This window comes from Misgurnus anguillicaudatus, chromosome 13 (assembly GCF_027580225.2).
Source record: "Misgurnus anguillicaudatus chromosome 13, ASM2758022v2, whole genome shotgun sequence".
NCBI classification, from domain to species: Eukaryota; Metazoa; Chordata; class Actinopteri; order Cypriniformes; family Cobitidae; genus Misgurnus; species Misgurnus anguillicaudatus.
The window spans coordinates 15,376,346-15,402,542 of NC_073349.2; the positions used below are offsets into that span (position 1 = coordinate 15,376,346).

General features: G+C 36.7%; 4 protein-coding genes across 8 annotated transcripts in view; 2 read left to right on the forward strand and 2 right to left on the reverse strand.

Annotated features, from left to right (window-relative positions):
* Positions 1 to 6,928, forward strand: part of flna (filamin A, alpha (actin binding protein 280)) — a 36,989-nt gene extending 30,061 nt beyond the window's left edge. The window contains exons 32-47 of the mRNA XM_073875141.1: positions 209 to 308; positions 386 to 526; positions 1,018 to 1,146; positions 1,252 to 1,425; positions 1,507 to 1,668; positions 1,753 to 1,956; positions 2,032 to 2,184; positions 2,276 to 2,398; positions 2,476 to 2,742; positions 2,819 to 2,956; positions 3,037 to 3,152; positions 3,796 to 3,928; positions 4,035 to 4,211; positions 4,295 to 4,513; positions 5,618 to 5,821; positions 5,917 to 6,928. Coding sequence (XP_073731242.1) covers positions 209 to 308; positions 386 to 526; positions 1,018 to 1,146; positions 1,252 to 1,425; positions 1,507 to 1,668; positions 1,753 to 1,956; positions 2,032 to 2,184; positions 2,276 to 2,398; positions 2,476 to 2,742; positions 2,819 to 2,956; positions 3,037 to 3,152; positions 3,796 to 3,928; positions 4,035 to 4,211; positions 4,295 to 4,513; positions 5,618 to 5,821; positions 5,917 to 6,101 — 2,625 coding nt within the window. The 3' untranslated portion in view covers positions 6,102 to 6,928. The remainder of the gene's footprint in view (positions 1 to 208; positions 309 to 385; positions 527 to 1,017; positions 1,147 to 1,251; positions 1,426 to 1,506; positions 1,669 to 1,752; positions 1,957 to 2,031; positions 2,185 to 2,275; positions 2,399 to 2,475; positions 2,743 to 2,818; positions 2,957 to 3,036; positions 3,153 to 3,795; positions 3,929 to 4,034; positions 4,212 to 4,294; positions 4,514 to 5,617; positions 5,822 to 5,916) is intronic.
* A 2,717-nt stretch (positions 6,929 to 9,645) lies between these two features.
* emd (emerin) lies at positions 9,646 to 14,368 on the forward strand. 4 transcript variants are annotated; one of them, XM_055188779.2, is made up of 8 exons: positions 9,646 to 9,757; positions 10,383 to 10,466; positions 10,560 to 10,655; positions 10,749 to 10,780; positions 10,880 to 10,917; positions 11,868 to 11,909; positions 13,268 to 13,321; positions 13,432 to 14,368. In XM_055188779.2, the coding sequence occupies exons 2-8, from the start codon at positions 10,385 to 10,387 to the stop codon at positions 13,652 to 13,654; spliced, it is 567 nt and encodes a 188-aa protein (XP_055044754.2). In that variant the 5' UTR covers positions 9,646 to 9,757; positions 10,383 to 10,384; the 3' UTR covers positions 13,655 to 14,368. The 4 variants fall into 4 exon arrangements, with proteins under 4 accessions (XP_055044754.2, XP_055044755.2, XP_055044756.2 ...); XM_055188780.2 differs by having other exon boundaries at positions 10,883 to 10,917; XM_055188781.2 differs by lacking the exon at positions 11,868 to 11,909.
* Positions 14,369 to 14,482: 114 nt separating this feature from the next.
* Positions 14,483 to 16,044, reverse strand: LOC129431255 (ninjurin-1). Its single transcript, XM_055189059.2, has 3 exons — positions 15,826 to 16,044; positions 15,303 to 15,432; positions 14,483 to 14,911 (listed from the first exon to the last, which is right to left on the reverse strand). The coding sequence occupies exons 1-3, from the start codon at positions 16,016 to 16,018 to the stop codon at positions 14,854 to 14,856; spliced, it is 381 nt and encodes a 126-aa protein (XP_055045034.2). The 5' UTR covers positions 16,019 to 16,044; the 3' UTR covers positions 14,483 to 14,853.
* A 1,246-nt stretch (positions 16,045 to 17,290) lies between these two features.
* On the reverse strand, positions 17,291 to 23,435 carry haus7 (HAUS augmin-like complex, subunit 7). Of its 2 annotated transcripts, none has more exons than XM_055189272.2 (10): positions 23,293 to 23,435; positions 22,707 to 22,822; positions 22,226 to 22,287; positions 22,006 to 22,067; positions 20,234 to 20,316; positions 19,664 to 19,852; positions 19,327 to 19,411; positions 19,000 to 19,215; positions 18,775 to 18,886; positions 17,291 to 17,663 (listed from the first exon to the last, which is right to left on the reverse strand). In XM_055189272.2, exons 1-10 carry the CDS (start codon positions 23,374 to 23,376, stop codon positions 17,602 to 17,604), a joined length of 1,071 nt encoding a protein of 356 aa, XP_055045247.2. In that variant the 5' UTR covers positions 23,377 to 23,435; the 3' UTR covers positions 17,291 to 17,601. The 2 variants fall into 2 exon arrangements, with proteins under 2 accessions (XP_055045247.2, XP_055045245.2); XM_055189270.2 differs by having other exon boundaries at positions 19,327 to 19,438.
* Between the last annotated feature and the right edge of the window lie 2,762 nt (positions 23,436 to 26,197).

Consider the following 26,197-nt stretch of genomic DNA (forward strand, 5'->3'; position numbering starts at 1 on the left):
TGTCTTGACAAGTATTAGGATTAAAGCCAATAGTGGACATTTTTAAGTAGCTAGTCAAAAAACATACAAATGACACATTTCAACCTTAAGTTCAGAATTTATATATTTGGCTTTAGCTTTTTATGTTCAAATTGCCATTTTTAGTTCATAGTACTCATGAGTTCATTTGGGTCTGGGCCTCATCTACCTACCATCTATTCTTCCTCAGGCCACAGACCGGCCAATGGGCATGAACGGACTGGATGTAGCTGGACTGAGACCCTTTGACTTGGTCATTCCTTTCACCATCCAGAAGGGAGAGATAACAGGTAATCACTTGAAAATCTATAAATGTAAAATTATAGAAACCTCCACAGGACAGTTTCTGATAAACGCCTGATAACAGGGGATGTAAAAATGCCTTCTGGAAAAGTGGCCAAGCCGGAAATTATAGACAACAAGGACGGCACAGTCACAGTGAAATATGCTCCAATCGAGGCTGGGCTGCATGAGATGGATATCAAATATGATGGAATACACATCCCAGGTAAAATAGCTTGTGTACTTGCAGACATCCAGTTAAAAATTTTATGAAAATGGACATTACCATGCATATGATAGAGCGTAGAAATGCGTTAAGTGATTTTACTTTAAGGTGCAATGTGTAAATTTTAGCGGTCTCTTGACATAAATGTAATTTAATATACAAAGCTATATTATCAGTGGTGTATAAAGACCTTGCGTAATAAACCATTGTTTTTATTACCTGAAATAAGCAGTTTTTATCTACATACATGGCGTGTCCCCTTACATGGAAGTCGCCATTTTACGCCGCCATGTTTCCACAGTAGCCCTAAATGGACAAACATGTTTTGTCACCATGTTGTCTCAGATGACGACAAGTTTGTCATATGGCGGCTTCTCTATGCGCTTTAAAAGGGATGGGTGAGCCATTAGGTGCACCACTATAATCTACACAGTGCACCTTTAATGGCCTTAATAATAAATAAGTTAATACATTTTCTCTTGCTCTTATAGGAAGCCCTCTGCAGTTTTATGTGGATTACGTCAACAGTGGTCATGTGACAGCATTTGGTCCTGGATTAATTCACGGCATGGTCAACAAGCCTGCAGTATTCACAGTCAACACAAAAGATGCCGGAGAGGGTATAGATTTTGATCTTTGCTTCCATATTATAAGGTTTTATTATCCATTGAACACATTTAATGAATAATCCAGACTGAAAATGATTACAAAGTTTGTTAAATTAGGTGGTCTGTCTCTGGCCATCGAGGGACCATCAAAGGCCGACATCAGCTGCACTGATAACCAGGATGGTACCTGCACTGTGTCTTACCTGCCTGTTCTACCTGGAGATTACAACATCATTGTCAAGTACAATGACAAGCACATTCCTGGCAGCCCTTTTATGGCCAAAATCACAGGTGAATTGAAGCGTTCATATTTTGAAAAAAGCTTCTCTTTGGTTTTTGTTTGCTGTTATGTAATAATTTGTTGGTCCGCAGGTGATGACTCCATGCGCATGTCTCATCTGAAGGTGGGCTCCGCTGCTGATATCCCTCTGGACATTGGTGAGCTGGACCTCAGTCAGCTGACCGCATCTCTCACCACCCCATCTGGCCGAGAAGAGCCATGCCTACTCAAGATGCTCAGGAATGGGCATGTGGGTAAGTGTGACAATGAAAGAAAAGCAGCATTTGTATGAACAAAAAAGTCTGCCCTATTTATGACCTGCCACATCATCTTTCCAGGTATCTCATTTGTGCCCAAAGAAATTGGCGAGCACCTCGTTAACATAAAAAAAAATGGACGTCATATTCCCAGTAGCCCAATCTCTGTCATGATCAACCAATCAGAGATTGGCGATGCCAGCCGTGTGCGCGTTACTGGCCAGGGCCTGAGTGAAGCTCGTACATTTGAGCCTGCAGAATTCATCATCGACACCAGAGATGCTGGTAAGTGGAAATATGATCAAAAGAAAGTAAATTTCTGGCATATTTAAATGCTTAAATATGTTTTTTTATTGCTAGGATATGGAGGACTCAGTCTGTCCATTGAGGGACCCAGTAAGGTGGACATCAACACTGAAGATCAGGAAGATGGCACCTGTAAAGTCACATACTGCCCCACAGAGCCAGGAAATTACATCATTAACATCAAATTTGCCGACCAGCACGTTCCAGGTGTTTATTAGCAGTGAAATGCACTGTAGTTTATTCCTGGGTGAATAAGCTAGATGTTTAACTTGACTCGCGAATTACGTTTTTGTTCCAGGAAGTGCTTTCACTGTGAAAGTGACAGGAGAGGGTAGGATGAAGGAGAGCATCACTCGCAAACGAAGAGCTGCCTCCGTTGCCAATGTTGGCAGCCAGTGTGACCTAAGTCTGAAGATCCCTGGTAAGAAAAAACTAAGTCATTGTTTATGCTCCTCCCTACTTGTATATGCTCTTGAATCCCAAATGTTTGACCCATAGAGATCAGCATTGCTGACATGACCGCCCAGGTGACCAGCCCATCTGGCAAGGTGCACAAGGCTGAGATCATGGAGGGAGAAAACAACACGTACTGCATTCGCTTCGTTCCCACTGAAATGGGTGTGCACACAGTCAGCGTTAAGTATCAGGGCCAACATGTCCCAGGATCACCCTTCCAGTTTACAGTCGGCCCTCTTGGAGAAGGAGGTGCCCACAAGGTCCGTGCTGGAGGCCCTGGACTAGAAAGAGCAGAAGCTGGAGTACCAGGTAATGGGTTTGGTTTATTTGCTTGTACCCGCCAAGATTAGTTTTAGTGCCTAACTATGTTTACTTCCATGTGCAGCTGAGTTCAGCATTTGGACTCGTGAAGCTGGAGCTGGCGGTCTGTCCATTGCAGTGGAGGGACCCAGCAAGGCAGAAATTGCTTTTGAAGATCGCAAGGATGGATCCAGTGGTGTCTCTTACATTGTCCAGGAGCCTGGTCAGACCCTAATGATAATTTCTGAAAAAGTGTTCATCCTTGTGTTGAGTCATAAGCTGACTGTTCTTCATCTATTACAGGTGATTATGAAGTATCCATCAGGTTCAATGATGAGCACATCCCTGACAGTCCATTCGTGGTGCCGGTGGCCTCGCCTTCTGACGATGCTCGTCGTCTCACTGTTGCCAGTCTTCAGGTGAGGCTTCGAGAAACACAGACATTTGTCCGCCCAAAATAACTCTTGGTCCATCCTTGACACAGCAGCTGCAATAAACAAAAGCAGTACCATCTATTTGTTGTACCTCAAATGTAAAGTGCAGACAGGATAGGAGAGCACGGTAACTAACATACTACATGCACAGGTAAGGTAAATTTGTTGAATCACAATTGAATCACAAAATCTCAGATTTGCATACACCAGATATAGATGAGGTCATACTTTGCTGCTGCTGTGTGGAAGGACTGTGCTGGGGTTTCTGGGATATACTAAAGGACTGTTTGTATTTCTCGTGCCTCGTCCTAAAGGCTCCCAACAGTTCTTCCTCCTTTATGGGCGATAGGGATGAAAGCGATAGGCTAAAGGGTTAAAGAGGGCAAAAGAGGCTCATGTGTCTGTGCACTTTGACTTTGAACGTCTTCTCTTTGCGTACATGTGTGTGTATTGCTGGGGGGTTTTCTAGGCGTCTCTAAGCCTCTCTCTTTAACCCTGTTAGCCTGAAGGTAAGCTATTAAGCAGTATTGGGTGAAGGGCTTTGATGTCTTAAAGGCCAGTAAATGCTAAACGTAAGACTGCAAGTTTTCGACCTTGAGTTGAGAGTGGAAGTGTCATGTTAATGCAGGAGTCCGGACTGAAAGTCAACCAGCCAGCATCTTTTGCCGTGAGCCTAAATGGGGCGAAGGGAGTCATCGATGCCAAAGTTCACAGCCCATCCGGAGCCCTTGAAGAGTGCTGCGTCACAGAGATCGATGAAGGTAACCATGGAGACGGTGGTGTGCGAGATGAGGAATGATCCCACGACTTTTTTATTTTTTAGCCAGATGCTTCAAATCCAACCCCTCACCCTTTCTTCTCTCACAGATAAGTATGCTGTAAGGTTCATCCCCAGAGAGAATGGCCTCTACCTAATAGATGTGAAATTCAATGGTTCTCATATCCCTGGAAGTCCATTCAAGATCCGGGTTGGTGAGACGGGGCAGGCTGGAGACCCAGGAATGGTGTCTGCTTATGGAGCTGGTCTGGAAGGAGGCACCACTGGTAATTATTACTTTTACTTTTGGTGATGTGTCATTTTAAGGTAGTTTTTGTTCTGTGTAGTAATAAAACCACCTGATCTCCAGGATCTCCTTGTGAATTCACTGTGAACACAAGTTCAGCTGGCCCGGGTGCTTTAGCAGTGACAATTGACGGGCCTTCCAAGGTGAAGATGGACTGTCAGGAATGCCCTGAAGGCTACAAAGTCACCTACACACCTATGGCTCCTGGAAACTACCTAATTTCTATCAAATACGGTGGACCGTACCATATTGTTGGCAGTCCCTTCAAAGCTAAAATTACAGGTGAAGGAAATGCATCTTGTTTAAAGGATCAGTTCACATAAAACTAAAAAATATGAAAATCCAGTCATTTACAATTATATAGGATATAAATCTAGAATTTATCTAGAAAACTGTAAAGATCATTCTGTGAAAATATAACCTTGATATCTCTTAAATTGACAAAGTAAGGCCATGACAAAGCTTGAAATCAATGTGCAGGGTTTCCCGCAGAAAATGTGTTGGTTAAGGTGGTAGGGTTGGGTGGGGCAAAGGGAGGCGTGGGTGTACGCGTCATGCTGAAAATAAAAATATTTTTATTAAAAACACTCAAATAAAACTTAATTTTGAAGAAACTATGACAGAAAATGAACACCTATTAGATTATTAATTAATTAAATGTTGTTTTTAACATTATTTTATTATTATTATATATTTTTTTTACTTTATTTATTTATTTATTATTATTATTATTATTATTATTATTTTTTTTTTTATTTTATTTTTTATTTTATTATTATTTTTTATTTTATTACTATTATTTTTTATTTTATTATTATTATTATTATTATTATTATTATTATTATTATTATTATTATTATTATTATTATATTATTTTATTATATTATTATATTTTATTATATTACTATTATCTTTTTTTGGACGACCTAGTTAAGGCGGTATGGTTTCCCAGCTTAGGCGGGCCGCCCGAACTGCAAAGTGCTGCGGAAAACCCTGATGTGAAATCAATGATTGATATCAAACCTTGATTCTCCAGATCTCATAGATTCAATTCAATTCAATTCAATTTTATTTATATAGCGCTTTTCACAAGTGTTAATTGTTGCAAAGCAGCTTTACATGAGAAGATGTAGAGGAGAACACAGAAAATCAATAGATAATATAAGAAGTAGAGAAAGCGGTTAAACCGTACAAGCGAGCATATTAATAATGTAACGTATACTGTAAAGTGCTAAGTTAAGCCAAAGTTTGAGATTGAGACTTTAGCCTAAATTACATAGACTAGGTCAGAAATGTGGCACTTATGCACTTTGTTTTCATTTTCACCATTTAAACGTTGGTTTTAATGCATTAAAGCAAACCATTTTCATCAATTGAACTTTACAGGCTCTCGATTGGTCAATAGCCACAGCATGCATGAGACTTCATCGGTGATGGTTGACCCGGTTACCCGCAGTGTAACAACCACCCAGCAAGCAGCACCAGGATGGGCCAGCTCCGATGCTAGCCGTGTAGTCGCTAAGGGCCTTGGGCTTAACAAGGGATTTATAGGACAAAAGAACAATTTCAGTGTGGACTGTAGTAAAGCAGGTATGGGACAGAAATATATTGAGGTGCTTAGATGGTCAATTTAGTTTGCGTCGTGAAATTAACCGTACTGTTCGTTGTCTACTAAATCCCTACAGGGAGAAACATGCTCCTGGTTGGAGTAGATGGACCCAAAGTGCCCTGTGAGGAGATATTGGTGAAACACATGGGTAATCGCCTCTACAATGTGTCCTACCAGCTCAAAGAGAAAGGAGAGTACATACTGGTGGTGAAATGGGGAGATGAGCACATCCCTGGCAGCCCGTATCACATCACTGTCTAATCGCCCTTCAACAAAACCTCAACCACCATCCGAGGCTTCTGGCATAAATGATGAACACTGAAAACTTACTGTCATTCTCTTCTGTATGATCTTCTCATCCAGTATCTTCCTGCATCACTATTCAGCTTCAAATCTAGAGAGTGTTAAGCACCTTTTCACTATGCCAGTCACACTTGGATTTAAGGATCCTGGTGGCTTTTGCTCCTCGTGTAGGTTTACGCCTGTTTGTTACTCGTCTCTAACACCGTGTAGCTGCTACAATGTTATTGCCTGGTTTAGGAGACTGCTGTTAGCAGAATAGCTGTTAGCTAAGAGAAATTGCCGTGATTCATCGGCTTTGATCTTGACAGTTGGGTGAAGAGATGCTTAATAATGCTTAATGGTCTTCGTATCCATCACATAGACTGAATTTAACACTGATGGCAAAGCTCTGCGGGTTAAATCTTATCTCCTTAGTGTTTAATGGTTCCCTTTTCCATTAAATCTGCAGAGCTGCATGTCGCCCCAGTTTTACCATGCCGCTGTTTTATTTAAATGTCAGAATTGGAGGCCTTTTAAAATGAGGCTTGTGTGCGACGTAATGGTTTCGGAAACATCAAATGGACATTGCATGGTTATTGATGCTTGTTCTGTTGTGTTGTTGGTTATGAAAACGCACTTGGAAGTTTGACTAAACATCACTTATTTACTGTCACTTGCCGATTCTTTAGCTATGTGCTCAATTGTCTGTGTAATCCGTATTCAAGAATTTACAAAAATTGTCTAAAAAAAATTAAAGTGTGTCTGTTACGGTATTTTGATAAAACAATAAAGTTGTCTTAACTATTTTTCTGTTATTGTCTAAACTTGTCATTTTATTTTGACACTGTTACAGTAAGCAATGTGATGCAAATCTAGAATTAAGAAATGAATTTGTGTCTACTATATTGTATAAAGTATTACTGATGTTTAATTTAATTTACATAAGTACATTAAAGCAACACTAAAGAACTCTGGCTCTTTGCTCCCCCTACAGGTTAGAAGCGTAATTGTTCATTACCACTGTCGTAAATACTGCAGCATAGCTGGCTCTGATTGGATTGTAGGTCTGCCATAAAGCAAGTTTTTGTAGTTTTCACTCGAACTACAGGACCGCTACCCGACGGTTGGAAACTTCTTTAGTGCGGTTTTGGCCGATAGAGGGCTGCAAAGCGAATGTGAAAGTGCCATTCACCCTGTTTTGTGTGGATAAACCACTGAAACTTTTTTGGAAACGTTATTTTAAGGTAAAAAAACTCTTTGGTGTTACTTTAACTCTCAGTACACCCTTGTGAACCCGGATTGAGCCGTTAAAGATGTACTATGGGTATTTGGAGGCATCTAGTGGTTAGATTTTGAGTTGCAACCAACCAACCTCAATTTCGAAACGCAATGTGAAGCTACGGTAGCTGCTTACATAATGCTGCGTTCACACCAGCTGCGGTAGAGGCGTCAAGCGCGAGTGATTTCAATGATAAGCCAATGTAAAGACGCATTGATTGCGCGTCTAGAGGTCTTGCGGCACGAATGATGCATTTAGCGCGGCAGACGCGATTCCGCCTCATTCGTGCGTCTAGTGCAAATTGAGCGTTGCTGCGGGAAACGCATGAGTTGAAAAATTTGAACTTTGATGCAAATTTTCGCGTAAATGTCTCGATGACTAGAATTTCACGAGCGAATGAAGCGAGAAAACTACACGTGGTACACTCGAATTTGACGCCTCAAATGCGGCTGGTGTGAACCCACAGTAAGGACAAAACGCACTTTCTGTTTAGGGCTACTAATGAAACATGGCGGCAACGTCCATGTAAGGAGAGCTGGGGTGTAGGTAAATAAAACTGCTTATTTTAAGGTAACAAAAACAATACAGTTCATAATGTAAGGTATACACCACTGATAAAATGGTTATGTATATTATATCTCAGGAATAAGGCTACATCATTATTTTTGTTTTATTTACATCACATACCCAACAATTGTCGACTGAATAATGAGGTAAAAAATTGTCTTTTGTAAATTTACGTGAAACTTGATTGTGAACTGCCTCAGATAGCGCAGATAGTAATAAATGCTACACCATTTTTTAGCTTGGGTCCTACTCTAAAAAATTTGTCCATTCACAGCATTTTCTTGGTTGTGTGCATGAATAATCCCTTGCTATTTATTATGTGTGCAAAACAAAGTATTTTTATTAAAAAAATATTTTCACACCCTTCAGTAAAATAAGAATAACTTTGAATTCAACATGCTAAAGAGACCATTCTGTTTTAACAACCAGAACTGTCTGCAGTCTGCTAGAGCACACAGAGCCAGACTTATCCACTTTCAAAGACGGTGTTTACAAAAAATAAAATGTGTTGTTTCATCATATGAAAAACAACATGAATAACAATATTTGTCACAAACAGCAGCTTTTTATGGAACTTTAAAGGGTTTTCTATAATATGATATAAAAAATTTGCATTTATTCCACTGTATGTGGTTATGGGGACACTTCAAATGTCTTAGGTGGAAATTGAATACAAAAAGGGTATTATTCCTCCCTTCATAGAGAAAAAGTTATATACTTTTAAATACAGACTTTAAGAAAAAAACATCAACAAGCGCCTATTTATTTTTGTGTTTATTAGCAGACTGACAACCCATACAACCATGTTTAACAGTGTTTTATGTAATTTCAAATGGTTCCTGAAAAATGATATACCAAGCTTTTGTATGTACACCTCTGCATGTGGGTATGGGAAGCTTGTGAAATTGGGTAGGCCAAATCCCCAAAATAGCCTCTGTGCTTAAGAGGTTACATTTTTTTGCTGAAAAAAGTAAACAAAATAGGATGAAACGTTTTTGTTTGTTTGTTTGAAAGCATATGGTCTGTTCTTTTACTTGATATATTGTAACGTTATATTTATAAAAGAAATTTTTCGGTAAGGCATTTTTTAAAACTTGTGAAAATCACCAATAAAACCCTGGCAGGCAACTTTCTTAAAAAACGCTGGCGGGTAAATAGTTAATTAATCCAAATGTATGATCTACTGGTTTGTGTGCACTGCAAGTCTAAAATCAAGTCAACGCTTGTCGCTGAACGCAGCTGAGTCATTCATACCAACACACATCATCAATCAGTAAACACAGTCCAGGCTACGCCTTGCATTATAAATATGTGTAACTCTTTGAAAAAAAAAATCAACACATCAGCTGATCTTCCTTTGTATGCTAATATAAAAAAATCTGAGCAGAAAGTCAGTCAAAACGTGCAGAACCACGTTGTGGATTGACTATATTCACGCCAACTCCAGAACGAATAAGGATAGCTTTTTCTTGCCCACTGTCGCCCCCATGTGATAGTCAAGTGTACTACACATGTACGACCCCAAGAAAGGCACACTATTTATGCAAAACAATTTCTTTAATCATTTCTTAAATAATCTTATTTTAGAATATTAACAATTATAAAGTTTACTGTTATTGCTCATTTATCCGAAATTACTAAGGTGATCATCTGCTACACAGAATATAAATGACAACCAACTTGACGTAGGGGAGTGATGTTTGTTGCTCCACCTCATGGGTGCGACACGCCCCAGTTAACGTACAGCTTAGCGCCTTTTCTTCACATTCACTTCGTAAAAGCGTTAAAGGTAAATTATTACTCTTGTTTTTAAAAACTTAAATTTGTATATTTAGGCAAGAATGCATACTAAACTATTACTTATGTTATGCTATGGTTTCCATGTCTATTCTTAGCGCGCTGAAGGTGATCTGCTAACGTTACTAGTGCTAGCTCGAGAAACAAATATATTTCACTAAACGTAAACTGTTACAGCACGCTTTCCTCGATTATAAAAATGAACTTAACTTACTTTGGTGTCATTGAGGTTGCCTTTTTCTTCAGTGTTTTTTATATGATAATGAAGTTCTTTTGCTAGGCCTTTGCGTAAGATGCATTTTGGTCACAGTTCGTCGTTTATTTCCAGATGTTGCCATTTGCAAACGTGTCAGTGATATATAGGCACAGATGTTTTAGCAGCCTGAAACGGCGATTTAAATTATTTTTTTTGTGTATTATCATCCTGTTTATCTCATTGTTTTTGTTCGTTCAGACACATGCTTATGGGTTTCGTTTTTCACTTTACCTTTGATATAACTGTAGAGTTATCATTACCTCAACACTGTCATTACAAGGAAGTAAAATAACAACATATCTCTCTATTAAATGCAAATTGAGATTTTTATTATGATAAACCTTTCATCATTGCATTGCAGTCATGTCTTCACTAAGTGATAAGTCTGATAAGGAGATCGGCCAGCTGCTGGATGAATATGGGATCAAACATGGACCAATTGTGGGTATGTATATACCAGTATTAGTAAAAAAGTAATAGCAAAAGTTATCAGATGTGATGCGAAAGTATTTCTCATGATGGTTTATTTTGTTTGCAGATACCACACGAAAACTCTACGAGAAGAAACTGAAAGAGGCCATGAGCAAAAACACTAAACCATCCTCACCTGACAAGACATACTACAGAGAAGAACGTAAGTCTCACTAAACATCAAAATCAGAAGTCATCATCTGTATTTGGATTGTACAATTACTCTTAAAACAATGCAAATATTTTGTTTTTCTAGAGGAAGAAGTGGAATATGTCACCTATCTGCCCGTAAGTAGCAACTGAACACAATTTAAAGTGTAGGTAATGTGGTATACTAGTTTGTGTTTCAGCAGACATGACGTTTATTAATAAGATTTTTTTTTAAAGCAGCAACAATTTACTAGAGATGATGGATCTAGTGATGTGTGAGTACTTAATGTTATTTTACTGAAGATGTTTGGGGGACAGGTTCGGTGTTTTGCACTTGGAGCCCTGTTTTCGGATTGTTTGTGATGAAATAGAGCGGTTTTGACTGAAATTTCGACATATGTGGCTGCCCCGGGAGTTTTCGGGTGTTTGTTGTTTCGCCTCCCACCTCTATAGTGGCTGTGTGGGTGCACTGGAACAATCCTTCCTGAAGTGCATTGGACTTTCGTTTACAAAGACGTGAAACTCACCGAGTGGTCGGGGGTGTTCACTGATGTGCTCACACAAAGGTTGCTGCAAAGGATGCTTTCCAACAGGTGTTTTAGTATTCGTTGTAAACTTGTGGACCTATTTTTCCAAACGCCCATATATTCTTCCGCTGTGAGCTTGAATAATAGACACTCCAGCCCAGGTGGTGGCGATAATCCGCCTTTGCCAATTGCAAGAATACAAACGGGTTCCCGGCGCGGATTAATACCATACCGCCCAGCACATCTAATACAAGTCAATGGAGTTGGCAAAAACTACAATAAAACCTGTTGGAAAGCGTCTTTTGCAGTGATTTTTGTGTGAGCATGTCGGTGAACACCCCTGGCCGCTCGGTGAGTTTCACGTCTTTGTGGGTGAAGGTTTGATGCATTTTGGGAGGGATTGTTCCTGTGCACCTATGGACCCATTGTAGAGGTGGGAGGTGATACAGGAAGCGCCCGAGAATTCCGGGGCCAGCATCATGTGTCCAAATTTCGGTCGAAGCCGTTCTGTTTCATCGTGAACAATCTGCAAACAGGGCTTTAAGCGTAAAATACCAAACTTGTCCTTTAACAACAGCCTAAAATTATATTACAATTATCATTTGGTTTTAAAAACATGTCTTGTACACAATCACAAATTATATCCTATCCTTGTTGGATACCTATAGTAATTGTATATATTTTATGTCTTTTCCCAGTACACGAAGGTCAAAAGCTGGAGATTCGGACTTTACTCACGAGTGAGATTTATTCATCTCATTGTAATAGCTGTTCCAGACTGATCTCACGGAAATGTTATAGTCACAAAAAATTTGATTAATTTATTCATGTCCATGGCACGAAATTTAGCTTTTTTCGTGCCTTGAGGACAAATATATTTTTCGTGTCTTTCTCATGAATTTCTATAAATAGTTTTTTCGTGTACGTTGCACGACTTTCTTTTTCCGTTTTATTTTATGTATTGTTTTATCATTTTTTTTCATGTTTTCTTACCATTGTCGCTTGGGGTTAGAATCACTTTATTTTTTGACATCCTAACCCAAACCTGAACTCTAACCCCAACTTCAGGTGAGAATAGTTTTAAAAGCGGAAGAAAAACATGTAGAAACCAATACATAAAACTACATTCTAACCCCAATTGACAGTGAAACGGAAAAGGAAGTCGTGCAACGTACACGAAAAACTATTTATAGAAATTCGTGTGAGTGACACGTCAAAAATTAATCACATTTTTCGTGACTATAACACGACTTTCCGTGAGATCATGTTGAGCTGTTTGCACACAGTACACTGGGGCTGCTTTTCACATTTCAAAGTTATCATCATTGCTAACTTGGTATTAAAGCAACACTAAAGAGTTTTTTTTACCTTAAAATAACGTTTCCAAAAAAAGTTCATCCACTCGAAACAGGGTAAACGGCACTTGCACATTCGCTTTGCAGCCCTCTATCGGCAAAACCGCACTAAAGAAGTTTCCAACCGTTGGGTCGCGGTCCTGTAGTTCGAGTGAAAACTACAAAAACTTGCTTTACGGCAGACCTACAATCCTTTTAAGCCAGCTTTGCTGCAGTAGGCTAAATTATTTACGACAGTGGTAATGGACATTTCCGCTTCCAACCTGTAGGGGGAGCAAAGAGCAAAAACTCTTTAGTGTTGCTTTAAGTAACTTTAGGATTTGGATTTAACAGTAGTTTTAAAATAGCACTGCTTTCATGAATTCTGTACTTCAAACCAAAATGGCAATATCATTATCGTTTTTTAAGTCATGATAATGTTATAAGTCATGTTTTCAATGTAATACATTTGTACAGTACACTTTTTACAATTCTTTCCTACCCTGAGGAAAGTCAATAGAGTAAATGTGAAAGCAAGCCTTGGTCTCTCCTATTTACAGATAAAATGATTTAATTTTAAATAAGTTCTATATGTGACAGTGTCTGTAAAATCCATTAAAATATAATTATGCTATTTGGAGCATTAATTTCAATCTTTGGCCTTATTTAGTCAATGTTAAAGATATTAAGGTTATTTTTCACAGAATTAATATTATTGAATTACTTTGAATTCTTTCTAAGTACGTGCATTTGTTTCTCCCCAGTATAAGAAGATCACAGGCCACAAACTATAGAGATGATGTAGATTACACCCATGAGTGAGTTTTACTTTACTCTTTTTTCATAATCATGATATAATGACAAGTATTCTGACTGTTCCTGTAACAGCCTTGGAAAACAAACATAATCTGCTTTTATTATTTCCAAGGCCCATTATCAGCCAATCTCGAACATCCTACCAGACGACTTCTCGCCCAGGCCCATCGGTTTACAAAGCCAGCCAGAAAAGTGCCACTCCAGAGTCCAGCAAATCTGCCAGTGTGCCGGTTTGGCTTCGTGTCTTGGTTTTTCTTATCATTGCTGTATTTCTTTATTATGTGTACTCATCTATGGAGCCCGCAGAAGAAGGTCCATTTAAAACCATTGACTAGAAGAGATGTTTTAGATGAAAATGTAAGAATAACCAAAAACGTGGCCTAACAAAGAGGATTTTTTTATGTTGCTGTAGTTCATCCATGGATTGACATAATTCTGTAATTTAAAGTTTTTAAAAAAATATTTTGCACGTCTTTTATGTTACAATATGATAAAACCAAGAAAATGGCATGTTGTTTTTTTATTTGGATTTGTCCCAGTTTACGTTAAATGGTATTTCAGTGTTGATGCATGTTTTACATGCACTGTAAAAATTAATTGTTGCACATTTTTAAGTTTAATCAACTTGAATTTACAATTCATTTTAGCTTTCATGACTAGTGAGGGGTTGCTATAAATAAAAATAAAGTTGAAGTTATTTCAAGAATATTCTTATAATTTATAGCAACTCCTCGCTATGTAGTACGAGGTCATTTCTGTTCTACTTTAATGCTGTGTTTAGCACTGGTCTAAACTTCAGCAACAAAAGCTAAAGCACATTTTGTAGTGTATTGCTACTGCTTTATTCATTACCAAATTCATATAATAGCTAAGCCCTGAATGCCTTATTGCTCTCATTAAACTGTCACTTTATAAAAAATACATGTAAAGATTTTATACATCATCCTTAAATTGATAAACATACATATGCTTTTTAATCTTAATGTTTGTCCTGGAAAAGTGTAAAATATTTTGTATTAAGCAGCTTGAATAAACCTTTTTGAAAAAGATTGATTAAACGTGTTATTAAGAAGAGGTATAGCAAACACTAAAAAATACTGCATTACAAACTCTTTTAATGTTAAAATAAAATATATATTTTGTATTAAAAGTATACAAACATTGAGTTCAGCTATCTTAAAATATGCCAGTGTCATTTTCTTATCTCAAGATGCACACCAGTAATAGTTTTTTCTAAGGCATTTTTTTTTTCAATAAAATTCCTAATTTTACTAAGGCATAGTCCTGGCTTAAGATAAGCCTTGTCTGTGAAAACCAAGCTATTATCTCAGACATGCGGACTGCTGTCTTTACTAAAATTAAGAAAATTTCTGACATTCCATAAAATGATTCAAAAAAAAAAAACAACAACGGACAAAACTGTAATGAAAGTGTGTCATTTAAGTGGTTCAGTAAAGCCACTTAAAATAAAAAAATAAAAGACATGATATGCAATAAGTCACATGTGAGTAATTTAATATGCTGTTTGGACAACTTAAACATCAATAAAAGAGTTTGTCTGAGAAACTGAAGTATCAGCCATTATTGCCTGTCTGAAACGCAAGAAAAAGGAATTTAAAGTTAACCATAACAATATAGTCTAAGCATTAAACGAATCAAGACAAAAACTCATGATTCCAAAAAAAATAAAATATTTTTACTGTTAATTTCAACATTTATAATGCAATTTTAAAATCATGAACATGAAAAACAACAAACAACTGTATTTGAGTTAACTAACAATAAATGTTATGTTTGCAAATTACATAATGTTAATGAATTCGACCTTATTTAAAAGTGTCACCAGTTATTTTAAATGAATTTTATGAAAACGATACAGAAAACAAACCATTATGTGACACCTTTTCTGTTCCTATTGCTATAAATTGATAATAGAAGAATAAGATGAAATCTGTACAGTACATGAATTTTACTTTTCCTCACCTTCCAGTCTCAAATCCCAGCGCTGTGATGAAAATGTTGATGATAACAATAAAGAACACAATAACAGTGGCCGTGTTATTTATTTTGTTAAGCTTCGACTGTTTCCCAGCATCATTCAGGTCATACTTAACTGACAACAACAGAAAAGACATCAATTACATCACCGAAATGAAAAGCTGACATTAAAGGGATAGTTCATCCTAAAATAAAAATTGTCACCATCTACTCATCCTCATGCCGTTCTAAACCTGTATGAATTCTGATGAACACAAAAGAAGATATTTTGAGAAATGATGGTAAACACACAGCAGATAGTTACCATTGACATCCATAGTAGGAAAAAAAATATTGGAAGTATTGTGATTGAAAATGTTTTAAAAAATGATGGTTAGCACACAGTTGATGATACCCATTAAATTCCAACAAAGAAATGCATACAGGTTTAGAGGATGAGTAAATGATGACAGAATTTATATTTTAAGGTCAACTATCCCTTTAACAGATGTAATAAACATGAACTGACCAATGAAGACAAGCAGGACACCAACAATGATCTGCAGTGAGATGGAAAGTGAAATCAGGACAATGAGAGGGATATAAAAACAGTTATTGGGTCCTGCACGCAGGACTGTTTTTAGTTGAGATGAGTTTGCCATCAGAAGTGCCACATCCAACATACTCTGTGCTGCACTCTTTTTAATGGCATAATGATTCATATTAAAGGAACGGTGCTCTTTTCCTAAGTCAGGAGGAGCCTATAGGAAACAAACAATATATATGAAGTGTTAAAAATTTGTTTCAAATTCAAATAAAAGTGTTATTACTTACCTCCCATGATTGATCAAGAGCCTGATTTTCCATTGAGTGGGAGATGAAAGAAACAGGTGAGAGGTACACTGTCGAATGCTATTAACTATTTACTTATGAGTTGCACACATTGCAATAATTTTTCTCCTTAATTAGTGCAAAAAAGGCCCTCCCATCTGTCACTCCCATCAGAATGTGATTAAACTAGCCATTTATTCGTTTCATTTATTTTTAAAGGAATAGTTCCTCCATAATAACCTTCTTCTTTTAGCCAAACACAGTCAGAGCTATATTAAATATCCCGGCTCTTTTAAGCTTTATAACAGCATTGGATAATGCCCCATTTTTGAAACTCCAAAAAGTGCATCTATCCATAAAAACAATTCATCCATTTAAAAAATAAAAACAATCCATACAATTATTAAATGTCTTCTATTTTTGAAAAGAAACATGTACAGTACTTTGCAAAAGTCTTAGGCCACCACCACCAGACTTGTTGTTTTAGAAGTTTTAATGTCCATCCATATTTATTTTTCAATGTAAGATACAAACAGAAAATACAGGAAAAAAACTAAAGGACTAAATGTCTTCTTTAGGCATCATAGGTGTTAAGTGTGACCTCTTCTCTTGGCACTAAACACATCTTGAGTGTTTTTGAGCAGAATGAAGTTAAAAGACTAATTTCTTTAAAATCAGAAATTAGGATTTAAATTGATTTAGGTTTAAGAGATCCTGCAGTTTCCTGCTATTGCTCAAGGAAGAAGAGTTTATCCTAAAAACTTGACACATCAGTTTACATTTTAACACAGTTTTAATACTATATACACATTTCCTGTATTTTCTGGATGTATACTATTAAATAGATTGAGAAACAATTATATATGATCAATATAACATTGCAAAAACAACTAATCTAATTCTGGCATGGTGGCCCAAGACTTTTGCACAGTACTGTATATCTTGTGTGTTAAAGGCATGTTAAGGTCAGGATGACCTGACATCTAACACAATGATACAAAAACCATGGTCAACACCCTGTGTTTAATTTTTGTATTTAAATAATCCCATGATTGTTCCATACAGGTACATTAAAACAATTGTGTAATACTGGAGGTGCATATTTGTAAGTCAAATCACTTGTTAACAACTGTAAAATACATCAAACGGCATGAAACCATTAATAGAGAAAATGATGATTGTTTATTAGTGCTATTACAATTGTGTTGTATAAAGGGAATAAAAATGACAAATAATGCATCATCAGTATATGTCTACTGATGAATAACAATACACATGCTAGGTCAGATGACAGTTAATACTTCCTTATTTTGTGCATAGCAGAGTAGCTGTAAAAATACAAAGCATTACATTAAAACAGTCCTGGTCAGGCAAACAAAAGGCCTACAAACTCTTATTTTGCCAGCTCATGTCTGCTTTGCCACACAAATCTTTGTGCTAAAACAATAAGATAAGCATACAGACAACTCTTGAGTTATGATTGGTGAAGTGAGAGAAAAGTCACATATTTGTTCTTCAGCTCCTCCAACTGGTTGGCTGCAAAATATGAATTAAAATGTTATTTGATGCAAGATCTAAAACAAAACTAATAGCACAAATAACTGGCAAATTTAACATCTATTGTCTTATTTATTCATTGTTGGGTAAATGAAAAGAAGAGTAGGTCCATCAAACAGTAGGTTGTCTGGTTGGTTAGGATAGGATCATATTTAGCCGAGATACAACTATTTGAGAATCTGAGGATGCAAAAAAAATCTAAATATTGATAAAATTGCCTTTAAAGTTGCATCAAGTCATTAAAATAAAGTTTTGATAAATTTACGGTAGGAAGTTTCAAAATATCTTTATGGAACATGATTTAACTTATTGATTTTTGGCCTAACAGACAAATATATAGCTGTGCTGGTAAGAAGTATCTGACAAGAATGTTTGCATTACAGTTTACTATATTTTACTACATACTACATTTTAGATCCTATTTAAAAAGAACTAAGTTTTATTATGTTTCCTTTGAAATGTATTTTCTTTTCAAAGTCTAAAAAACAGGGTTCCCACACCTTAGTTAACTTCAAATTCAAGGACATTTCAAGGACTTTTCAGGTCTAATACCCTCAAATTCAAGGACTAAATCTGGGGACACATTTTTAGTGAGAGCGAGGTTACATCATGTTACCTTTTAAGATACATTGTTACAGTTCCCTTTCGAGGGAACTCGTGCTGCGTCACTGCGGTGACACTTTGGGGACGCCTCCAGGGGTAAGTGCGTCTGAATGTGTATATCAAATTCAACCAATGGTGACGCGGGAGCCAGGAAGTATCTCGCTATCTGAAATATTGCCAAAGACGGCGTTACAGGGACGCAGGAAGTATGGCAAGGGAGACGCAGGGCTCGTTCCCTTCTCAGGGAACAATAGTTACATACGTAACCCGAGACGTTTTCATGTGTCAAACACAACTATGCAAAAAAGCATTTTGGTATGAATCAACATTTGGATACAGAAGATATAAACATTTAAAGCAAACAGTTTAGCACGTGTGCTTAAAAAGTCTACTTTTATTCCCCCAGATTCACAAACTTTCAAGGATTTCAAGGACCCGTGGGAACCCCGAAAAAAAGATTTGCAGAAATGTGCAGCATTAAACTCACGCAGTGTGTGCTTTTCTCCTCTAGACCAGTACCGCTTTTCTGTCTGTAGCTCTTTCACTGTTTGTGTAAGTGACAATGAAGTTTCAGACAGCTGCTTAATAGCTGCAAGCTCCTATAGAATAAAAAACCATGTTAATTATTTACATGCAGCTTGCTCTAGATTTTTATGCACTGCTGGAAATAATAATACATAATTGTATAAACAGCAAGCTGTATAGGACCTACCATATTACAAGTGTGAAGGAGCTGATGTACAGACTGGAACACATGTGTGCTTGAACTGAGAGCAGGAGGGGCTTTCTGACAGTAACCTTTAAAGTCAGTGTTGTAGATGTGGCTGAAGGCAGTCATGAACTGCGACATATCAGATATGGCCACTTTCAATGCACAGGGAGACAGCGCAGCTGCAGAACCTGAGGGATGCGACTGCAGGAACTCACACTGCAGGAGAGATGTGATATGTTACTATGACACACAACTGGACGTGGTGCTGACGTTTCTAAAAAGAACAATCACAGCAATGAAGAGGAAGATGTTTGACGGTTCCTCTACCTCTTTTTGGAGCTCTTCTAATGTACTCTGCGTAGACTGCAGAAGTGCCAAGGCTTCAGTCAGGTCTTCTTCTTCTCCATGACTTCTAATGCGAGAATGTGAAGAATCAGTTCTTGAATAAATGAAAACAAACAGTAGCTTATGACAGTGGTTCTTAAATCTGGTTATTAACATACATTACATTAAAGGGCAAAATATAGACACCTTTTTAAAATTAAGGCATGACTAAATTTACTGGCCTACATCTTACACACACTATGAATAACTGCATTCATGTATAATTTTAAGCACGATCTGCATTCCAAATTTTCTCTACACCCACAGCACGCATACAGACCGGTTTCCGTTCGTCTTGTTTTGCGCCGAATGTGCTCGTATCAGATGTTCTCGGATGTGTGCGGACCAAGGATTGCAGGTTGGGTTCAGGACCAGGTCTAGGTCAGATGAGTGATCCTGAGACATCAGCAGCCCAAGAAGATCTTCATTCTTCACATGTTCATCTCCAGATGATAAGTTCTGCCTGTGCCTATCAACAACAAACAAAGCATGTCAAACACTCGGCTTAATTATTTTTTTAGGCCATAACGGGGGTCTGACTCAATGCTAACAAATATAGAGCAAATCACTTTGGAGAGTATTGAAAATGTCACTTACACCACTGCATAAGAGCCATGTTTGACAATAATACACTTTAAGCAAATCGTGGTCAATCTATACTTTTTTTCTGGGGTTCGAACCCATGATTTTTGCGTTGTAACACAATGCTCTACCAAATAATCTAAAGGGACAGTAAAGAAGCCACAAATTAAGCCTTTGAATGTAATTCTAAGGGTGATGCAAATTTATTTGATGTGTTTACTGTATATATGGGGTTAAGTGACTACACAGCAAAATAAGGCTCACATACCCAGAGGACATAGAAGAGTCAGCTTGAATAACCATGAGAAGCTGTTCCAGAAACACAAGCTGTCGTAAAGGTGGTGCAAGGCCCTGTAAGAGACACAATAGGAAAGATCACTTAAAACCTGCATAAGTGTTTAAACAAAATAGGCTTAATATGAATAATAATAATAATTGAGATCTTTAAAGGGACACTCCACTTTTTTTGAAAATATGCTCATTTTCCAGCTCTCCTATGGTTAAACATTTGATTTTTAAAGTTTTAGAATCCATTCAGCCGATCTCCGGGTCTGGTGGTAACACTTTTAGCATAGCTTAGCATAATCCATTGAATCTGATTAGACCATTAGCATCGTGCTAAAAAATACAGCATTTTTCGGTCGATAAGCCGCAGTTTTTTTCATAACTTGGCTGGTGCTGCATCTTACAGTCAGGTGCGCCTTGTAAGTCAGTATGAATTAATTTTATGAGGCAAGAGACAACATTACCGTATACAGCCGCGAGAGTCCACCATATGCTGCTTCTGTAATTATGTAATTCAATGGATTCAGTGATGCGGAATAACGAGTATGCGAACTTCACCCTAGTTGGCTTGTTCGGTTAATTTAGCCTATTCAACCTTCCAGGTAAGTTCTGTATGCTATGGTTTATCGTTTAAATAACTGATTATATTACTTTGTAAATTAATTTTCTAAATAAACAATACATATAGTCCACTGTGACTATATATATGTTATTTCGTCTTAATGACGCATTTTTGAATGATGTGGCTTATATTCCGGTGCGGTTTATAGTCCGGAAAGTATGGTAACCAAAGAGTTTTGATATTTTTCCTATTTAAATCTTGACTTTTCTGTAGTTCCATTGTGTATTAAGACCGAAAATTAAAAGATTATAAAAGATAATAAGATTTTCTATGCAGATATGGCTAGGAACTATACTTTCATTTTGGTGTTATAATCAAGGACTTTGCTGCCGTAACATGGCTGCAGCAGGCACACTGATATTACCCAGTGCCCGTCCCCTGCTATTGAAAGATACTAAGAGGACTATTTTTGGCTGCTGCGTAAATCATTGTGCCTCCTGCAGCCATGATACGGCAGCAAAGTCCTTGATTATTATGCCAGAATGAGAGTATAGTTCCTAGCCATATCGGCCTAGAAAATCGCAACTTCTTATTTTCCGTCAGTCTTAGTACACGATGTAACTACAGAAGAGTCAAGTTTTAAAAAGGAAAAATATCAAAACTCTTTCGTTTTTTTTAGCATGATGCTAATGGTCTAACCAGATATAGATTGTGCTAAGCTATGCTAAAAGTGGTAGCACCAGACCCGGAGATCAGCTGAATGGATTCCAAAACTGTAAAAATCAAATGTTTAACTCTAGGGAAGCTGGAAAATGAGTATTTAAAAAAAAGTGTCCTTTTAAAGTCGCCAGGAAGTAGCTGATTGTATTATTTTCCCCGTGGTGACGTATATCCAAGTGAAATGGCTTTTAGAAATGAAAAAAGGTAGGGCTGATCTTGAATTCGTTTATCGAGAACTGTCTGTATCGTTTGAAGTTGGGTCATGTTGCTGTAATCTTTTGCGTGACCCCGCCCACCTGCCATACCATATGACCGGAGATAGAGAGAGATTGTTTTGTTTGCGTTTTGATTAAAGATTATGAGGGCACATGAATTAAAAAAAATAATGAAGCTTAAAGATAAGTCTTATAAAAAAATTCCAAAACAAATGACAGTTTTTCATTTCAATTTCATTGCAACTTTAAACTACATACCTTTATTAAATCTTGATCATTAGCTTTACATAGCATCATTTCATGCCCAAACCGTGTGAATTCTGTGTTTGAGAAAGAAAAATCCAGCAGTTATGAATAATAATAACAGTAACAGAAGAAGAATCAGGTACAGGTTTTTCATTCTGTCCATTACAATTCGGTCTGCATAAAACCAACTTCATCCTGAGACTTGTATTATACGAAACAGTTGAAGGATTACCTTGAATTAATTCTTGAGTTGATTTAATTGACGAAAACTTCTCCGTTAGAGATGGACAAATGCTTTGTAAGAAACACAAACACAGAGACACAAGTAGCTCTTGTTAGTATATACTGTATAAAGTTAGTATAGCAATTCTAAAAACATTTGTCAGCGTTATCATCATGTAGAAGAACACGGTAGTATACTTAAACATAGCAAACTGTAGTAAATTTAACTGTTTATTATTACACGTTGTTAATGTGTACTAAAGTATTAGGTAGTATTAACTATAGTGAACTGATAAACCGTAATAAATACTGTAGTATACTTTAATGTTTACTATGGTAAGGTATAAAATCACTACAGTCCCTAGTAATTTGACAAGTTTACTGAGACAAATAAATACACTACAGTTTATCTTTATCTGGGTCGTCAGCCAGTGTGCATGTTTAGTTATGTTGTAGTAACGTAAAGAAACAATCCATCCACCAACATTCACCTTACGTAAATCCATTTCAATATATCAGTGCGATGTAATGAAGGTGTACACAGAAGATCCTGCATGCTGTCAGCCTCCCTCAGGTACAGCCCATCCACCAGAGGACATCCCAGACCCTGATTCAAAACAAATCATCCTGCTTGAGTCTCATCTAATAGTTGTAGGTAACACTTTGGTCTGGTATCTTGTACATACACGATTGAGCTGAGCGAAATCACCACTTTATAAATGATATTTAAGAAATCACAAATCAAGCCTTATATGAGAGATTGTGACTAAGTTAGCAATAATAGCTAGCAAAAGCTGTATCCGATTGATTATATGGAGGGATTATTAAACCTCTAAATAGTAATAATATTAATAATACACGAGTACAGTATTTGATATATAAAATACAAGTTGTTTTATTGCAGTTTTATACTACGAGCATTTCAAACCAGCTAACTATTAGCTAACGCCACCGCTGTTGACTAACTGACGGCAGCTATCAAACTTTACTAAACGTCATTTCGTGAAACGTCAGCAAACGATTTTATATCTTTAACATTGTGCGATGTGTGTCTATTAAGATGCAAAAGGGAACTACCTGAAGGGTGTTATAAACTTTTAGAGACAGCTGCTGCTCCTTTGAATTACCCGCCATGTTGTTGTCATTAGGGATCGACTGCATACAGTGCTGCGCAGACTGATCGACCTATGACATCAAAGTACCGCGAGAGCGATTCGAAAACCGATCGGTCTCGCAGCGGCTCCCAGTGGGCGAGAATATATTTACAGCTGAAAACTACACAAAAACTACATTTCATTTGATTACATCTACAGACGCATGTTAAAATGAGAAGGGTATACTATTTATTTTAAGAAGTAAAGATAACAAAATATACGGGTGCTCCCATAATAACTAGAATTTAGTGACGTTTAAAACAAGAAGCTCTCAATCTCTCACACACATTATATACATATGATATATTTACTATTGCTAAAAATCTTAAAAATCTACTATTGAAAAAAATCAGGCCTACATGATGTCTTCAACTAAAATAAGACATTCTTAATCGTCACTCTCCTCACACAAATGAAGATAAAGCCAAATATTTTAAATCACAAATACACAAAGGCTCACACTGAGAGCAATAGAGAGACAAAGAAAGACAAATACGGTTAGAGTCTATATTTACAGCTTAAATATATTTACAAATGTACATTTATTTAAGGCCGCTCTGTTCAGTAAAGGTATTTTATAAACAACAATAGGCAGTGAACATGACATTGAATCCTAGTCACTTGTTCCAACTTTAGTTCTTTGTTTTGTTCAGTGTTTTTTGTAAGTGTACAAATTTAACCAAAAACCTTTTTCGTGATGGGTTTTGGGGTAATTTGATCAGTATAGAAACATTGTTTGTTATATTTATAAAACATAAACCTTATTCTACAATGTTAATAATTATGTTTTAAGTTCAAAAACACAAAATAGAGCATATAGGGGTAAATGTTTGATACAATGTGCTTTTAAAGATAACAATACAGTCAGCTATGGTTAATTTATTATGCCTTTTATCAACTTTATAAATTAAACAGATCTTAAACTAAATATTTTCACATTTTACGAAGATTTTCAACATACAGTAAAGTACTTCTCCGTTTCATTAGGTCTTGTAAAAGATTTTGTCAGAAAATGGGCAACATGATGTGCAGGACTTTTAAATATTTGGGCACCTCTTATCTGTCAGCCAATATTTAATTGCACAACTGTACTAAGTAAGCCTCTTTTAAATTCATAACCATCATATGATTGTTTGCCTTTAGTAAAATGAGATGTTATGATTGACAGTTCTGTCCTAATGGTAACTTGAATTCAATTACATTTCCTCACATTTATTATAGAAACAATAATTAATGCTACTAAAGGAACCATTTAAAAATATTTTTTAGAGATTTGTAGTAGTAAAACAAAATTTGTAATGGCTGTAATACACAGCCTTGTTTTCTCAGGTCACTGAGAGCGTGTTTCTACTCATCCATTTATCCGTTTATTTCATCTCTGCCCAGTAGATGTTCTGGTCTTTCTTGTTTCACTCTCATCACTGTGTAAACAGATAACTATAGGGTGTAATGCAAGTTATTTAGTTATGTAAGAGATAACATACAGTCACCAGATCAATAAGATAATCATATTCTGTTATCTATAGGGTACAAAAATGCGGAAACTTTGCATTAAAATCTTTTTATGTAAAAATGAACCAATATTTGTGACCCTGCCTGTAAAAATCAGGCTAAAGTATCAAAATCAATATTAGTATGTTAACGATATGCAAAAGGTTCATACCCCAAAGTAAACAATGACGCGTTATCGTCTCCAACGTAAACCTCTTTTCTTGGACTACAACAAACACACGGATTGTAGGCAACAGTTTACTTCCTGGGATTGGTGATGTAGACAAGACCGACATTATCATAATTCCTCTCGCTTTGATTCACAAGCCTGTAAGTTAGCTCCTGTTAGCAACCGAATCTTTTAAACATGGTAAGGAGGGTCACATTCCGGCTGACTTCAGGCCAATCACAACATACAGATTAGATGGCCAATCAGGGACACAGCTTTTCAAATCTGTGCATTTCAGGAAGAGAGTGAAATCTGGAGTATAACAAAAATATACGGTATGTGGAAAATAATGTGTTTTTAACCATAAACAACACAAAATAACATTCTTTTTCAGCAATGAAATAGGTGCTTTTTAAAGTTTGATTTCGCTCATTCATTTCACATTGATTTCAATCTTTGACATAACCTTAGTCAATCAATATTAAAGATATCAGGATTATATTTTCACAGAATGTTCTTTACATTATGAAGAATGATTAAAAATGGCAAATCTCATAAAAAACCTTAGCTGGGTTTTCACAGGCAAAGTAACATTGAAAAAGATAATTTTGCAGTGCAGTGGTGGAACAGCCATGGCAAAAAATTTGTTTTATTTTGTTACACTGGACAATTATGTAATTATACTACAAATTTTTGTTTCAGGACTGGTTTAAATTTAATTGTTATGTTTTATTTATCAACACCCATATAATTCTCTGCTGATTTCATAGTGTTACATTACATTACTATGCAGTTAAAGGGTTAAAAAGTGCTTGCTTTTTCAATTCAAGCTAGGATTCTGGGTGTGTTTTATAAATATTACCAGACTTACATTTGTCATGCATTAGTCATGTGAAGCATGCAGTCAGGTTCTCAAACCAAAGTTTGTAACTTAGCTTGACATTCCCACACTGGACTATCAAAAATAGGACAGTGTTAGCCTACTGTACATATGCTTATAATATAAAATGATACATATTCATTGCAAGAATATCATGTTAATGATGGGAAAGTTTGGAAAATATTTCCTGTAAGGCAAAAATGAAGGCCTGCTGTAGCTGTCTTGTCGAACTGGTTTCTATCAGCCAAAGAAAAAAATCACAGAGACACAATGAAACACAACCACAGA

Excerpts from the sequence above, each read along its gene's own strand:
- emd (XM_055188779.2), top strand. The coding sequence starts at position 10,385 with ATGTCTTCACTAAGTGATAAGTCTGATAAGGAGATCGGCCAGCTGCTG. Across the intron at positions 10,656-10,748 it reads GACATACTACAGAGAAGAAC|AGGAAGAAGTGGAATATGTC; the intron begins GTAAGTCTCACT and ends TTGTTTTTCTAG. Across the intron at positions 13,322-13,431 it reads GATGTAGATTACACCCATGA|GCCCATTATCAGCCAATCTC; the intron begins GTGAGTTTTACT and ends ATTATTTCCAAG.
- LOC129431255 (XM_055189059.2), bottom strand. The coding sequence starts at position 16,018 with ATGAATCATTATGCCATTAAAAAGAGTGCAGCACAGAGTATGTTGGAT. Across the intron at positions 15,433-15,825 it reads TGTCCTGCTTGTCTTCATTG|TTAAGTATGACCTGAATGAT; the intron begins GTCAGTTCATGT and ends TGTTGTTGTCAG. Across the intron at positions 14,912-15,302 it reads CTGGGATTTGAGACTGGAAG|ACAGGCAATAATGGCTGATA; the intron begins GTGAGGAAAAGT and ends CTTGCGTTTCAG.
- haus7 (XM_055189270.2), bottom strand. The coding sequence starts at position 23,376 with ATGCAGTCGATCCCTAATGACAACAACATGGCGGGTAATTCAAAGGAG. Across the intron at positions 19,216-19,326 it reads TAGAAGAGCTCCAAAAAGAG|TGTGAGTTCCTGCAGTCGCA; the intron begins GTAGAGGAACCG and ends TCTCTCCTGCAG. Across the intron at positions 18,887-18,999 it reads TCCTTCACACTTGTAATATG|GAGCTTGCAGCTATTAAGCA; the intron begins GTAGGTCCTATA and ends TTTATTCTATAG.